This window comes from Podarcis filfolensis, assembly GCF_964270895.1.
Source record: "Podarcis filfolensis genome assembly, chromosome: 4".
Classification (NCBI taxonomy): Eukaryota; Metazoa; Chordata; class Lepidosauria; order Squamata; family Lacertidae; genus Podarcis; species Podarcis filfolensis.
The window spans coordinates 85,922,782-85,937,293 of record NC_139607.1 but is presented as its reverse complement, the minus strand read 5'-3'; the positions used below and the strand labels follow the sequence as shown (position 1 = coordinate 85,937,293).

Below are 14,512 nucleotides of genomic sequence, written 5' to 3'. Positions count from 1 at the left end.
TCCTTCTCCCCCCCCCCCTTTTATTTCTCTTTTCACTATGCACAGAATGACTTTTACTGGGGAGGAAATCAATAAGCAGGAAATAGTAAAAAGGAATAAAAGAGCTATTAAATGTCTGTTACAAAAGGGTACATCGCCGAATGCCTTTTTGCTGATACCATTTCCGCATCCTAGAAGGGGCAATAAAAAAAAGGTGTTGATGTAATGCAGAAAATATTTCCATTTGCCAGCTGAAATCAGCCAGAATAGATTTACTGTGAAACAGCCAGGCATTTTTCTTGTAAATTTCAAGAATAAAAACGAGCATTCTTTTTTGCCTTTTAAAGCATGAGACAGTGAAAAGAAGGGTCGGACGGTGAGGATAGGAAGAGAAATCTGTGCAGTCGCTAATGCCGAGAAGTTTCTTTCCATGACTCTAAACCCGCTGTGTTATGTTAACAGATCTGGGGAATTTCAGTGGTCGGACGAGAAGTGCTGTGTCAGTGCGGGAAGGTCAAGGCGTCGTTCTGATGTGCTCCCCACCGCTCCATTCACCAGGTACAGCTGACTGCCTTTCTTTTGTGCTGATGTGAGTTTCACTTTTCTGCATGCTCATCATGTCCAGCCGTGGTCTTGACTATGAATTGTTAAAGGCTGAACTGTGCACAAACCCATGACCAGTTCTGCGACCACCAAAGGAATACTGGAAGACCATCCACCATGAATGCTGCAGAGCAGGAGAAAGGGTGTCTCAGATAAGGCTGCCTTCGTTCTGTTTCAACTAGTGATGTGAACTTCAGTAGCCATGGGTGTGAAAGGAAATATGGCACAATGTGTGTGTTTGTCTCTGCGTGAGAGATACCAGGCTGTGCATGGGCATGTGTGTCCATGTTTGTATGTTTTGACTCCAACTACTCTGAGCTTTGGGATGCAGGTGGCGCTGTGGGTTAAACCACAGAGCCTAGGGCTTGCCGATCAGAAGGTTGGCGGTTTGAATCCCCGTGATGGGGTGAGCTCCCGTTGCTCAGTCCCAGCTCCTGCCAACCTAGCAGTTCGAAAGCACATCAAAGTGCAAGTAGATAAATAGGTACCACTCCAGTGGGAAGGTAAACGGCGTTTCCGTGCACTATTCTGGTTCTCCAGAAGTGGCTTAATCATGCTGGCCACATGACCCGGAAGCTGTACACCAGCTCCCTCAGCCAATAAAGCGAGATAAGCACCACAACCCCAGAGTTGGCCACGACTGGACCTAATGGTCAGGGGTCCCTTTACCTTTTTTTACTCTGAGCTTTCAGTACGCAGCCAACCCCAGGGGGATTTGCTCCTGGGAGGAGGGTGAAGTAAGTCAGCACTCACCCGTTGGAACTCACTGCCTATTGACATCAGGCAGATGTCACTGTTTTCAGCATCTGCAAAAAGCATTTTTGCTTAGGCAAGCCTATCCAGATACGCAAAATTCCGGCATGTGTTTTTAGCTTATTGTTGGTTTAAACAATCAATTAACTATTTGGTTGGCCTAGTTTAGAAACTAAACTAGGAGGACCCCAGATCCTATCCAGCAAGTGCAAAACAAAACAAAAAGGCAGACAGGAACTTTTTGTTTTATTTATTTGTGTAAAATAACCTGAAGCAATTGCACTAACCTCTCCACTGTCTCACCTTTCTCCCATCCATTAAGTTGCTGCAGCAGAGAAGGGCATCTCCTTCTGACTGTAGGGAGCAGGTAGGATGGGATGGGAGGTGGTAATCTCTCTAGTATCCTTGGCCAAGTGAACTAGAAAAAAGACCCTTTTTTGGTCAAGTACCAGGTGGTTTCATTATTCCTTCTCATTTGTGATTCTGTTATGCAGAAGGATAATGATCCAAATCTTAGTCTGAACTGAGTCGAAACCAAAAATTCAAAATGGCATTCAACCACTGTCAGGGACTGTGCTGAGGAGGGCTGCACTGAGAAGGAATGATGGGAGTCTCCCCCTCTCCCTGCTCCTGATCAGGATCCTAAATCTTCCCAGAAGCAGGAGGACAGTATAGATTTGGAAGAGTGGTTTGCAGAGGGGCATAGTTCAGAAGGCAGAAGCTGGGAAATATTGGATGGGGAACACCTAGGAGATGGAACACTGGAAGAGAGAGGGTTAACAGATTCACTGTCCGCTCAGCCCGAGGTCAAGAAGAGCTCAGAAAGTCTCAGAACAGGGAGCACAGAGGATACAAACTCAGATTACAAGAAGTAGGAGTGGCGTAGATTAATAGGGATTGAGGGGGTATAAACTTAATTGGGAGCACCGCCATTCTGGGTTGATGCTTTCTTTTGTTTTTTGCTGTGTTTATTAAAGAAACTGACTGGTAAGAATTTCTTTCATTTGATCTGCTCATTTACAGCCATGGGGGAGGAAGCCGATTCCCCGAACCCTGACAACCACAGCAGGAGTAGGGAATCCCCAGTCTGTGGGTCAGTCTTGGCCAGTGAGACCAGTTTCCCCAAACTGCACCCACCTGTTAATCTGCTGGTGTCACTGAATAATGTCAGCTGACAAGCAGGGGCCAGGGCTCCATTCTGCATTGGCTGTGGACACCAATTTCCCACAGGGAACTGGCATGCAGCCAAGTCAGCAGGATGCCAGGTGACTGGCAACCTGTCACCTGACATCATCCTGACACCAGATGATTGACAGGTGGGTAGAGGCATGTGGGGAGGGGAGCAGGATAAAGATCTGGCCCACTTGACACACAAAAAAGGTTCCCCAACTCTGAACTATGTTTCCCCCCCCCCCCAAAAAAAAAAATATATATTGGAGCAGTTTTAATTTGGAAAGAAATATCCATCTGTGACCTGGAGGGAAAACAGTATTCACTAGCTCAGAGGTGGGAAATCTTTTTTTATGTGTAACTAAGGTCTGACCTTGTTTAGGAAGGCCTTCAGATGCTGGACTGCACTTTTGTCTGTATAATTATTATTATACAGTGCTATTATCTTTATTGTTGTTGTATTTTAAACATTTTAATGTTTCTGGTCAAAGACAGCCTCAACTGGAATGGCTGGCTGTTAAATGACCAGGTCCTCAGGGCTTCTCTGACTCAATGTCAGAGACCAGACTGAGGAGTACTGCTCTGATGAGGGATAGTGGGAGCCTCATCCTCCTCGTGCTCCTGACCAGGATCCTGAAGCTGCCCAGGAGCAGTGGAGCAGTATAGATTTGGAACAATGGTCTGCAGAGGGGCACAGTTCTGAAGACAAGAGTTGGGATGAACTGGGGGGTGAATAGCAAAGTGAAGAAGAACAGGATGAGAGAGAGCTAACAGACTTTCTCTTGCTGGAAAGTGTCCAGCCTATCAGTCTAAGGTCACGTAGAGCAGATAAGGTGGCTACACAAAAAGCACAGTGGTTGCGAGATCAGGGTGCAAGGTGTGGAAGTGACTGGGGGGGGGTGGATGTGTGGAAACCTTAATTGAGAACACCTTTACTCCGAGACGGACTCTCTGTTCTTGAGCTGTGATCATTAAAATCTCTTTAAATGGCAAGAGACTATTTTTGCTTTGTTCTGCTTATCCACGGCCAAAGGGAGGGAGGAAGCCCCTTTCCCGAAGCCTGACACTCAAATAATAAAACATATATTGGACTTGTGCTGGTTTAGCTGATCCTCCAAAGAATCATGGGAATTGTAGTCTGGTTAGGAATAGCACTGCAGGCTTTCCAGGGTTTTCTGAAGAGGCAGAATGAATCTACTTTAAGCATAGCCTTGAGTTAAATGGCCTTGATAAGATCCTGGGGTTGACCAAGATGATCATTTATCCCAAACTGAGTATTACCATCACTTTCATGAAAGTTCATCAGTGACCACTGAGATGTGGCAACAGATGTCATCAGCTCTGGAACCAATCTGGATGTAAACTGCATTGTGTCTGCAGAAGTCAGTAGGATGCCTGTTGATGTTAATAGAGTGGTTCTATTTTCATAGGATTATTTTTCACGAACAATGGTTACAGTCATGTATTGTGAAATTCTTCAGGTGGGGACTAGTCAGCTCTTTTATTATTCACTCTTCTAAATTACAAGGTTTGCGTGACTTTTTTAAAAAAACAACAACAGAGCACTAATAGTTCCCAGTCATTGGAAAAAATTACTTCTATTCAAAGTTTTTACTATCTGCGAGAGAATGAAACCTCATTGCAGAGAAACACATCAGCACTAGGAAGGCTTTGCTGCTCAAGCAAAGTCCCAGGCAAACAGGAAGCCTTTTATAGCTTTCCCTGCCCAGGGGAGATCAGCGGTCATCCTGGGTGGTCAGGACTGGTCCAGAGCCTGAGAAGACATCACTGTCTAATTGCTTTCCCAACCTGCCATAATGATATGTCAGCACATAGGACAGCTGTGCCCATATATCAAAGATATAGCCCTGGCACCTCCTGACATCATGAACCGACTCTTCTGAAAATTGGTAGAGACTTGTCCGTTGGGGCAAATGGGGAACTGCTCCACCAGTTTCAATCCACTCTTGCTCAGTCACCGCCTGCTTGCCTTTTTCCTCACAACCAGCCAGGAGGTAGCTTTGCTTTCTGTTCCTCCTACTTTTGGACTCCCAGGCAGCGTGGTGCAGTGGGAGAGCCAGAGTGGTGTAGTGGTTAAGTGGACTCGTAATCTGGTGAACTGGGTTTGCTTCCCCGCTCCTCCACATGCAGCTGCTGGGTGACCTTGGGCTAGTCACACTTCTCTGAAGTCTCTCAGCCCCACTCACCTCACAGAGTGTTTGTTGTGGGGGAGGAAGGGAAAAGGAGATTGTTAGCCGCTTTGAGACTCCTTAAGGGGAGTGAAATACAGGCTAAGTCCAAACTACTACTACTACTACTACTACTACTACTACTCTTCTTCTTCTTCTTCTTCTTCTTCTTCTTCTTCTTCTTCTTCTTCTTCTTCTTCTTCTTCTTCTTCTTCTTCTTCTTCCTGCCCTCCCTGGAGATGCCAGGGATCAAACCTGGGATTGTCTGCATGCAAAGCAGATTTTCTACCACTGACCTATAACCTGACGTGGCTGGAATGAGTGAGGGTGGTTTATTCCTTCAGAAATCAACCCAGAATCATCCCCATTCAGTTAACTCTCCCGATTTCTCTCCCTCCTTCCCTCTCTCGCTTTACACTCCCTTGTCATTCTGACAAAAGGCAAAGTTGATATGTAAGTTAACGAACACCAAAATACAATGGCCTTGAATATATGGTGGTTCAATTGCAGAAATGCTTCTTCCCCTGGGGATGGTATTGAACCTCGGGGGAATGAGGAACGCTAGTTGGCCTTGCCCAATTAAGCCAGTGTTAGGTGCTGGAAAAATGAGACACCCTGACAAGAAATCTCCTTTAGGGCGGTTTGCTCGCGTGTTGCAGGCTAACAATGTCGGCAAGTATAACTCCAGATGCCATTGTAGGAAACATGAGAAAATGAGAAAGCACGAGAAAGATGGCAATTAATTAACTTGAAAAATGCACCGAGACGTTTGGCTCTCGGCCACGTCCTTTATTGCCTTTTAGGCATCTACCGTATGTGGGTACTGATATATGGGACAATAATGAAGGGAAGGGACTTTTCCCCCCTTCTCCTCCCCAGGGACAGGTTAATAGCTTGTTACGGAAACATCCCAATTAATCTACGTTTTGTAAATTAGCTCATAACTAGCGCTGTAGCTTCAGTTCCCAGCACACTACTCTGTACATGAATAAGCTCACCACGATTCTGGTATATGCTTCACCAGACAGACTGGGTTGCTTTATCGCATGAGAAGTCTCGTCTCTGTATCTATTGGGAAGCAGACCATTTTCAGTCACTGTTGCAAGCTGCAAAAAAAAAGTATCACGCACTGGTGTTCATTCTTAGCCAGGGATGGGGAATTAGTTGATACCATTAGTACCTACCTCTCAAATGAACTGGCTCTTCTCCAGCAATATCTGTTTTCTTCCTTGTTGCCACCTGCAGAAGAAATGCTTATGCTAACTGATGTTTCAGTTTATTTGCATGTTTATGTCCTTGTCTTCTTACATTATGTCAGCAAGCCGACAGTAAATCACACTGTGCCAGTTGGAGTTAACACTTGATTAGCAAAACCGTGATCTGCAGAGACTTGGTGGGGTGTCAGGTCTTCCTAATGAGTACAGCAACTTATCCCTCATGAAAGTCTTGCTCCATAAAGCAGTTGCTGAGATGGAAGGTCCCTGCCACCTCACAGCCCAAGTCCACTCCTCCCCAGGGTTTCCCCAAGCAATCAGAGACTACGCCGGCCAATCTCTCCTCTGCTCTTTTCATGCCTCTTCTGGTTCTGGGAGATAACCGGAGAGAGGAGCTTTGTTGCAGCAGGAAGCAGAAAGATCCATTACTTCACCAGCCTGACCCATCTCTGCCTCTTGACCTCTCTCCTCCTACTCACCTGCTTCAGCTTCTGATTCTGGACTTCTTTAGCCAAGTTCACTAAGCCGTGTTACTTCTTCAGCTCCCTCTAACCACTCATCATTGCCCCACTACCTCAAGGGCTCTGAGCCTTCTCCCCTTGCTGCTTCCCACAAAGGGTTCCTCCAACCAGGAGCCCCCTCTCAGCTAAAATTATTCTTATATCCCAGAGGCGAAGGAAAAGATCCTCTGTGAACTGTGTATGAGACACATAACCAGTCACATACCCTCCCAACATTTCTCTGATGAAAATAGGGACATCCTAAGGAAAAGCGGGACATACCAGGATCAAATCAGAAACCGGGACAGCTTCTGTAAATTCGAGACCATCCCTGGAAAATAGGGACACTTGGAGGGTCTGTTATTAATGTCAGCCCGTTCCTCTTCCCTGACAGTGCCTTCGTAACCGACGCAGGCCTAATAAGATGGAGATTGTTAAACTCCTAACTATAAATGATTTAAAGTGGTTTAACTCTGGGGAAAATGAATCTGCGATGACAGCATAATTGAAGGGGATCAGGTGCAGAGTTTCATGGCTGTGAACGTTCGGATTAAAGACGGGAGGATTACGCAAATTTAGGCCAGCATCTAAGCACCCACAGCAAATGTGTTAACATACACCCCGCCTCTTTAATGAGTGAGATTCATTCTCATGGGGGGGGGGCTCAAAAGAGCTTCTAGGTGTCGCAAGCATCCCCTTTGGCCAGAGTGAGCTATCCTTGACAATATGATAATTAATTGTGCTCTCGGTCGTGATCATTTGCTTGCTGATTTCTAGCTGCTGCACTCTGGTCTTGTTGAAAGTAATAATTTCTGAGCAGTTCGCTATTGAGTGGATATCTTTGCATGTTGGCACAGCTCCCATATGCTGCAGCATGAAGCATCTCTGCATGTCAAGCAGCTAAACTGTTGAACTTTTATTCCATTCCTTCCCAATGCTCCTGGAGTGCATCTAACATTAGCTCTGAGACAGAGGCCACAGTTCACAGCATACATGGTGGATAACCTTAGCTAAAAGGCTATTTGACTACCATGCACCCCGTGCAATGCATTCCCAGAGTGATTTAACAATCAATCCCTCTTTGCAAGGAACTGTGGCACCTGTGCTTACAGAGGGGAACAGGGCACTCCGAACAAATCTCAGCACCCTTCCCAAACTACAGCTCCCAGAATTCTTTGGAAGAAGTCGTGGCTGTTTCAAGTGGTATCATAGTGCTTTCAATGTGCAGTAGGAATGTGGCCAGAGAGGAGATTTGGTTGGTAAAGCACAGACACTTCCCTATGACTGGTGGCCCTAAAAGCACATTTTCTTTTAGATGGACATGAACGTGCACTGATTTCAGATTGGAATCAGGTGGTGCAGGAGAGAGGGAGAGAGAAGGGAGAGAGGATGAGAAGATTATGAACCTACCTGTTCCCTTGGTACCTTTGGAATCTCACTGTCATCCCATGAAAATTAACAGGATATCCCAGAATATACTCAGTGTGCATTTTGGTGATATGTCTTCTCATTGAGGAATCAGTGAGAAGCCTCTCTGTTCCATGGACCTTGGTGATTATCGGATATCCTACTTCATTTGCCCCTGCCTCCCTGGTATCTCTAGTTAAACGGGATCAGGTGGTGAAAAAGACCCTCTGCCCAAGACTTGGAAGATCCACTGCTAGACAGAGTCAACAATGCTAAGCAAAGACAACGAAGGGTACTGTGGCACCTTCAACAACAAATGTATGATTGCATAGGCTTTGTGCATTAAGGAGGGATCTAACGCAGATGAAGGTGATTCAGAGCACCCTGGCCTTAAAGTTACACCAGATCCAAACCCTGTTCAGTAGGAGGGCAGCTGCTGCTGCTCTGCTTAAGCCTGGCAGAGGGGAAACAAGCCTTTTAAATAGTGTTCTGTGCTGGGTTGTCTTGGCATATGATGGAGACTGAAGGGCTTAGGATCCAGCCTAAGTCCCCACTCTGGTCTCAGCCTCTACTTAAAAACCTTCAGTGAAGGACGTTGTGTTTTGGTTCACGTATTCTCCCAGAAAGTGAGAATTGGAGAGGTTTGCCTTTAAATCTGAATTGACTTTCTCCCCGCCAATTGCAGATTGACATGCTATGTGGACGACTGTGCAATATTTATCATGTATGTGGTTGCCTCTTTCTTTGATGCATTTCCCTATGATGTGAACATCAAATGTCACATTGGCTGCTATTGCTAAGGGGTTGAAGAGATATTGTAATCATGGGACAGAGCCCTGGGCTCGAAATAAGACAACAGATGGCTATGCATGATCTCTAAATAACAATTATTTGACAAGGGGAAGATGGATGGGAGCAGTTTGCTGGGCTTCCAGCAGCTCCACATGATGTACGAGATAACAGGGACTCAGCTGTGTTATATATATATATATATATATATATATATATATATATATATATATGTAAGATCAGGTGAGGGCTGCAGCATTTGTGTCGCCAGGTAGTGTATGGATGACAACTGAGTAGGAGTTATATTGATATTGATTGATTAGCCTAACACATGGCTAAACAGAAGTATTGGCATCATTAGGCAGTCAACTAAGTTTTGATAAATTGGCTAGACTTTTCTTCCCACCCAGATTCCAATGTACTTTAATTGAATCTCTCTCCCGTATACACACAAGTTACCATCACATTAGAAGTTTGGAGTTCAGCTCCCTCCGGTTCATTGGTTAGGTTTCCTTTAACCTCTTTGCAAGGCATCTGAGATTCTTCACACATACACAGAGGGACGCGGGTGGCGCTGTGGGTTAAACCCCAGAGCCTAGGACTTGCCGGTCAGAAGGTCGGCGGTTTGAATTCCTGCGACGGGGTGAGCTCCCGTTGCTAGGTCCCAGCTCCTGCCAACCTAGCAGTTCGAAAGCACGTCAAAGTGCAAGTAGATAAATAGGTACCACAGCGGTGGGAAGGTAAACGGTGTTTCCGTGTGCTGCTCTGGTTCACCAGAAGTGGCTTAGTCATGCAGGCCACATGACCCAGAAGCTGTCTGCGGACAAACGCCGGCTCCCTCGGCCAGTAAAGCAAGATGAGCGCCGCAATCCCAGAGTCAGTCATGACGGGACCTAATGGTCAGGGGTCCCTTTACCTTTACCTTTACACATACACAGGCAGAGTCTTTGCAGGCAAATATGATTTTCAGATTGGACAGCTTTGCTTTAATACCCCTCCTTTGTTTGGGTTGTGAATGCCATGAAAAAGTGCAGCATGGCTGCACCCCAGCCTATCACTGCAGTTGCGAGATGTCGCATTGCTGTCACTGCAAAGCCACTGCGGGATGTCACGCCACAGCGTCAACAGCCACATCAAATGCTTCTACAGCATTTGCCCCAGCCTCTCAACATGTCCCATCATCACAGCCATCCTTACAAGCTAGTCTGCAAATAAGTCCGCGGTATTGTCCTATGTCAAGAGATTAAAGAAGGGGTCGAACTTTCGAACCACTGAAAGTTCATCTCATTAACTGGAGCCTGCTCCGCATTGTGTTAGAAAGCCTTTCAGATCTCTCAGGGATGAGCAGGGCTGGATTTAGGTTTGATGAGCTAAGCTACTGAAGGTAATGGGGCCCTTTATGCGTCCAACTGTCCTTTGTCAACAGCAAATCGTTGCTGTTTTTTTGTGTTGAATATATGCTCTATGGTAATTTATGGTACCACTGTATATAGAAATGAGCAAACCAGTGATATTTTAGGGAGCAGGCTAGCAGGCGGGACCCATTACTTACATCATAGGAGCCTAAACAACACAAAACACCATTGCTGTATGTAGGTTTCGTTTTATTTGTTTTTTATCTTATATTTTGGAAATATACATCCAGGTGTGTGTTTTTTCCTTTACATTTTTTTGAGGCCCCCAAGAGAGTGGGGACCTAAGCTAAAACTTGTTTAGCTTATACGTAAATCCAGCACTGGGAATGAGGTACTAATTTGTACTAGTGGCACAGTTTTGGAGGGGAGTATATGTTTTTTGTTGTGCACAGTGCTAATTTTTTGCTAAATTGAGTCCAAAACCTCTCTTCATCCCGCTCTCCCCCCTCTGGACATGCACCAGTGTCCAATGTCCTTAAAATGTTAGTGTCCTTAAAACGTTGCACTGGGACATGGAGATGGTATTATTAAAACATTTATACCCCACCTTTCTGTTTTAACCAAACCCACAAGGCTGCTAATGCTTAGCTCTGTGCCCTTTATCCTGCTTTTCCTTTTGGCAGAAACATGCCCCTCGTTGATTCATGAATCATTTTGTTTACTGTTTCTGAGGACTTCGAAAAATAGGGAGGAAAAGCCTTTCTCTCTCTCTCTCTCTCTCTCTCTCTCTCTCACACACACACACACACACACACACTGAGCTATTCAGTTTGCCAGTGCAGGATCCATTCTTGTTGTGTGTCCACCTTGTTACCTTATCTGCAGTAACTCCCTGTGCACCAAGCAGTTAGAGAGAAGGAAAGGTCTAAAGATTTATCACAGTAATTAAACCTGAACAAAGATAAATACCCAGTCAGTGGATTTCTATTTGGGCAGGTACCTACAGAACCCCCCAGAGCAGAAAAGGAAGCAATTCCATTCTGAGGTGATAAATAGACAGCATTGTCTCTTCCTACATGGTGCATTTCAATGCATTCATTAAAGATTTGCATGGTGCATTAATGAGCACCGATGATGAGTCGCAACTGTAGAAGGAAATGCACGATTTATACAAGGGGTGTATTTGGGGGAAATGGGGCACAGGAAAAAGGACTTCCTCTATGGCTTGTGGGTATGTGAACGTTGCTGTCAACTTCATGCAACAAGTGCAAATTAATTCCATGTTAAGGCATGCAGTTTCGTGATTGCATTGATGAATGTGCGCCTTCAATGCGAAGAATAAAAATGTTGGAGGATGTGTTTTTATGACTCAAAAGGCCTTCGGGAGCTCTCTGAGGCTTTCACTGTTGCAGATATAGATGACTTAACAGCTGGGGGCTGAATCCAATTAAGGGAGCAATCTACTGGGACTAGCGGGTTAGAATCCGGCGGATCGCTGGCTGAGCTGGGAGGTTCCTACTGCAGCTGGACTATGCTGGCTTAACTCCCACATCCTTTGCTCAGCCAGAGATATGCTGGCACAGTTAGGACCAGAGGCTCCAGCTTGCAAGAGCGATTGGGGGCGGGGCCGATGTCACAAATGTGACGTCCAACTTCCTGGGATTTGGAAGGGAGGCACCATGCCTGTGACAGGATGCTGGAGCCGTTCTGCCGCCTTCCCAAAGTTGGGTGGGCTTTGGGAAGGTTGTGGGAGGGCTCTTGGACTTATCAGAGCATCACGCCTCCCTCCCAAGTCGGGCAAAAGCTTCCTGGGCTTTGGGAAGGAGGCGCCATGGGAACATTTAGGGAACTAGCCTAGTCCCCCTAACCAACTGACCACACACAACTGCTAAAAACAGAGAAGGTGAGGACATGGTAAGGCAGGGGTGGGGAAGAGGCTATATCCTAAGCCTGTTCAATTTGGTCATACAGCCTGGCAACCCGGCATAAGGTGGTGAAACTCAGACACTATTTTAAGTGTTAATGGCGAAATCTGAGGGCTTCCTTGGACAAAAAACAAGGACACCAGCCAGGAATACCAGAGCAAAACAGCAGCCAGTAGGCTTGGTCTTTATTGAAGACTGTCGCGACAGGACTCCCACCTGCCACAAGGTGGAACAAGATGGAAGCCCCAAACAAAAGAGCACCCAAACTTTTGTTAGCTGCTAATCCCCATGTTTCATCCCCTCGAACTACATCACTAATACATCATGGTTACATCATGAAAGGGGAGGTCTGGTGGCAGTAATCTGAGCATCCTGGACCCTGCTCCATGGTTCTCTTTGCCCTCCACCAAACACCCATCATGTGTAACAAAAGAGATATTTACATTTCCCTGTTTCCCAGCCAAGTTAAGCACACCCTTTTGTCTTCATCTGGGTTTGTTATTTCTGGAATGGCTACCTGTCTGGCACTCAGGTATCAGGATGCCAGGAATTATCACTCAGGCAGAGGGGCTGCTGAGTAGCTGAGCTCACATGTCTATATGAATTTCTGAAGTTTTCCCAGTGAGACAGTACATAGATACATTTATCAGTAAATTATTACATTTGGTATTGTGAAGTAGAGCCTCTGAATAGATAGAAAGAAACTGTGATGAAGTGTTTTGTGGGGACAAATCACAAAAGTCACAAAAGTGATTGTGCCGATTTTGGTAGTGGGCTGCATGTGCATGATATCTGCTGGAGGGGCAACCCCCCCCCCCAACCTATACATAAACTCCTGCAACATAAGGACTTGTTTTATCTCTGCAAGGCTTAGGCCAGCTAAATCTGCAGTAACCATAGTTTGGGTCTCGACACCAGATTCTTGTGTCGAGAATTGCTTCCCAAGTTTTACTCTGAGTAGTGGAGTGGGTGGCGCTGTGATCTAAACCACTGAGCCTTTTGGGCTTGCTGACTGGAAGGTTGGCAGTTCAAATCCACATGACAGGGTGAGATCCGTTTGCTCTGTCCCAGCTTCTGCTAACCTAGCAGCTCAAAAGCACACCAGTGCAAATAGATAAATAGGTACCACTCTGGCGGGAAGGTAAATGGCATTTCTGTATGCTCTGGTTTCCGTCACGGTGTCCCGTTGCACCAGAAGCAGTTCAGTCATGCTGGCCACATGACATGGAAAGCTGTCTGTGGACAAACACTGGCTCCCTTGGCCTGAAAAGCGAGATGAGCACTGCAACCCCATAGTCACCTTTGACTGGACTTAACCTGGGGTAAAAACGGTACCCGTTTTACCTACTTGGAGTAGACCCACTGAAGTTAATGGATTGAAGTTAATCATGCCAGTGGATCGACTCTCAGTATGACAGTGCCCTAAACTAAAGCCATTTAGGCATGTAAGTCATATATTAATGAATGAATGAATTAAGAATGACTCAGACTGGATGCAACTCTATCGCGTGTTGTTGCTTTTCAGTCCGGCAGTGTCTCCAGAATGGCAATTTTGTGTGATGTGCCTTTTATACACTATAATCAAGACTGCTGTAGCCATCTCATTTCAGATGAAATCCATGAGAACCATGCAGTATTTCTTTAGGAAAAGAGCAAGATCAAATTGTGGCAGCTGAGTGAGCAAGGGAAGAAATGGATCTTCCATGAATCAGTTCATGGAAGTTAACAAAAAGGGGGGGAAGGGAAGTGATCCTCTTCCCTGCAGAAAATTTGATCTTTTCATCCCACTTTGTTTTTTGCTGGCTCAGAAGTTCCACCGGATACCCAAGAAATGAACAAAATAAAGCATAATCATATATGGAAATAGGTGAAGCACTTATTCTAAGGCTTTCTAAATGACCTTCGGAAAGTAGATACCGAAACCCTGAAGAGATCTCAGTAAACAAGACGAGCTATTCATAAAACGAAATGCCAGCCCTGCTGTCACCATGGTGACTTAATCACTTCAACACCCAAACTTTGTAAATAGCAGGGTTTACTGGCAGACAATAGCTCCATCACAGCATCCCATGAGAATGCCAATTTACGGCTACCTTCACCATTCACGATTTTTCTTTTTTATCTATATTCTGAGCATACTGTGGTGAACGCTTTGATAAATTGCGCCTAAAAGTTTGTTTTCTGACAACTTTACATTGCAATTTCCAGGGAAGTGTCTGCACGATCTCTTGTCTAGCTGATACGGGTGTCGGGTAAAAAAACTAAAGTATATGGCTATTAGAATAAAATGTAACCCATGAGATTGTGTGTACATAAATCTGAGTGCATGTATATATCCCAGATAAACGGAAAACAACTCTCCATATTTGCCTGTAGCCAAGTTTTGTCGTTGGCTGTAGCTCAGCCATGGACCTGAGTTAAGACAGCATGCTAAGCCAAGGTTTGAATTAGCTCAGCATAGAGCACAAGTAAAAAGTAAAAAGTTGTTGTTGTTGTTGTTATACGGCCCTGTACTCGGGGGTCTCAGGGAGGTTCACAGAACAAAATCAAGCTATAAAACCACAAAATACCTAATTAAAAATCAATAACGACCCAATAGCCCCCCCCCCAAAAAAAAACATTTTGAAA

The 14,512-nt window shown here is 45.4% G+C and overlaps 1 protein-coding gene across 3 annotated transcripts in view; it reads left to right on the top strand.

The window, feature by feature from the left end:
• Window positions 1-14,512, top strand: part of CNTN5 (contactin 5) — a 669,997-nt gene that overhangs the window by 478,673 nt on the left and 176,812 nt on the right. For all 3 annotated transcript variants that reach the window (XM_083609589.1, XM_083609587.1, XM_083609588.1), the window contains one exon: window positions 442-537. In XM_083609589.1, coding sequence (XP_083465715.1) covers window positions 442-537 — 96 coding nt within the window. The remainder of the gene's footprint in view (window positions 1-441; window positions 538-14,512) is intronic.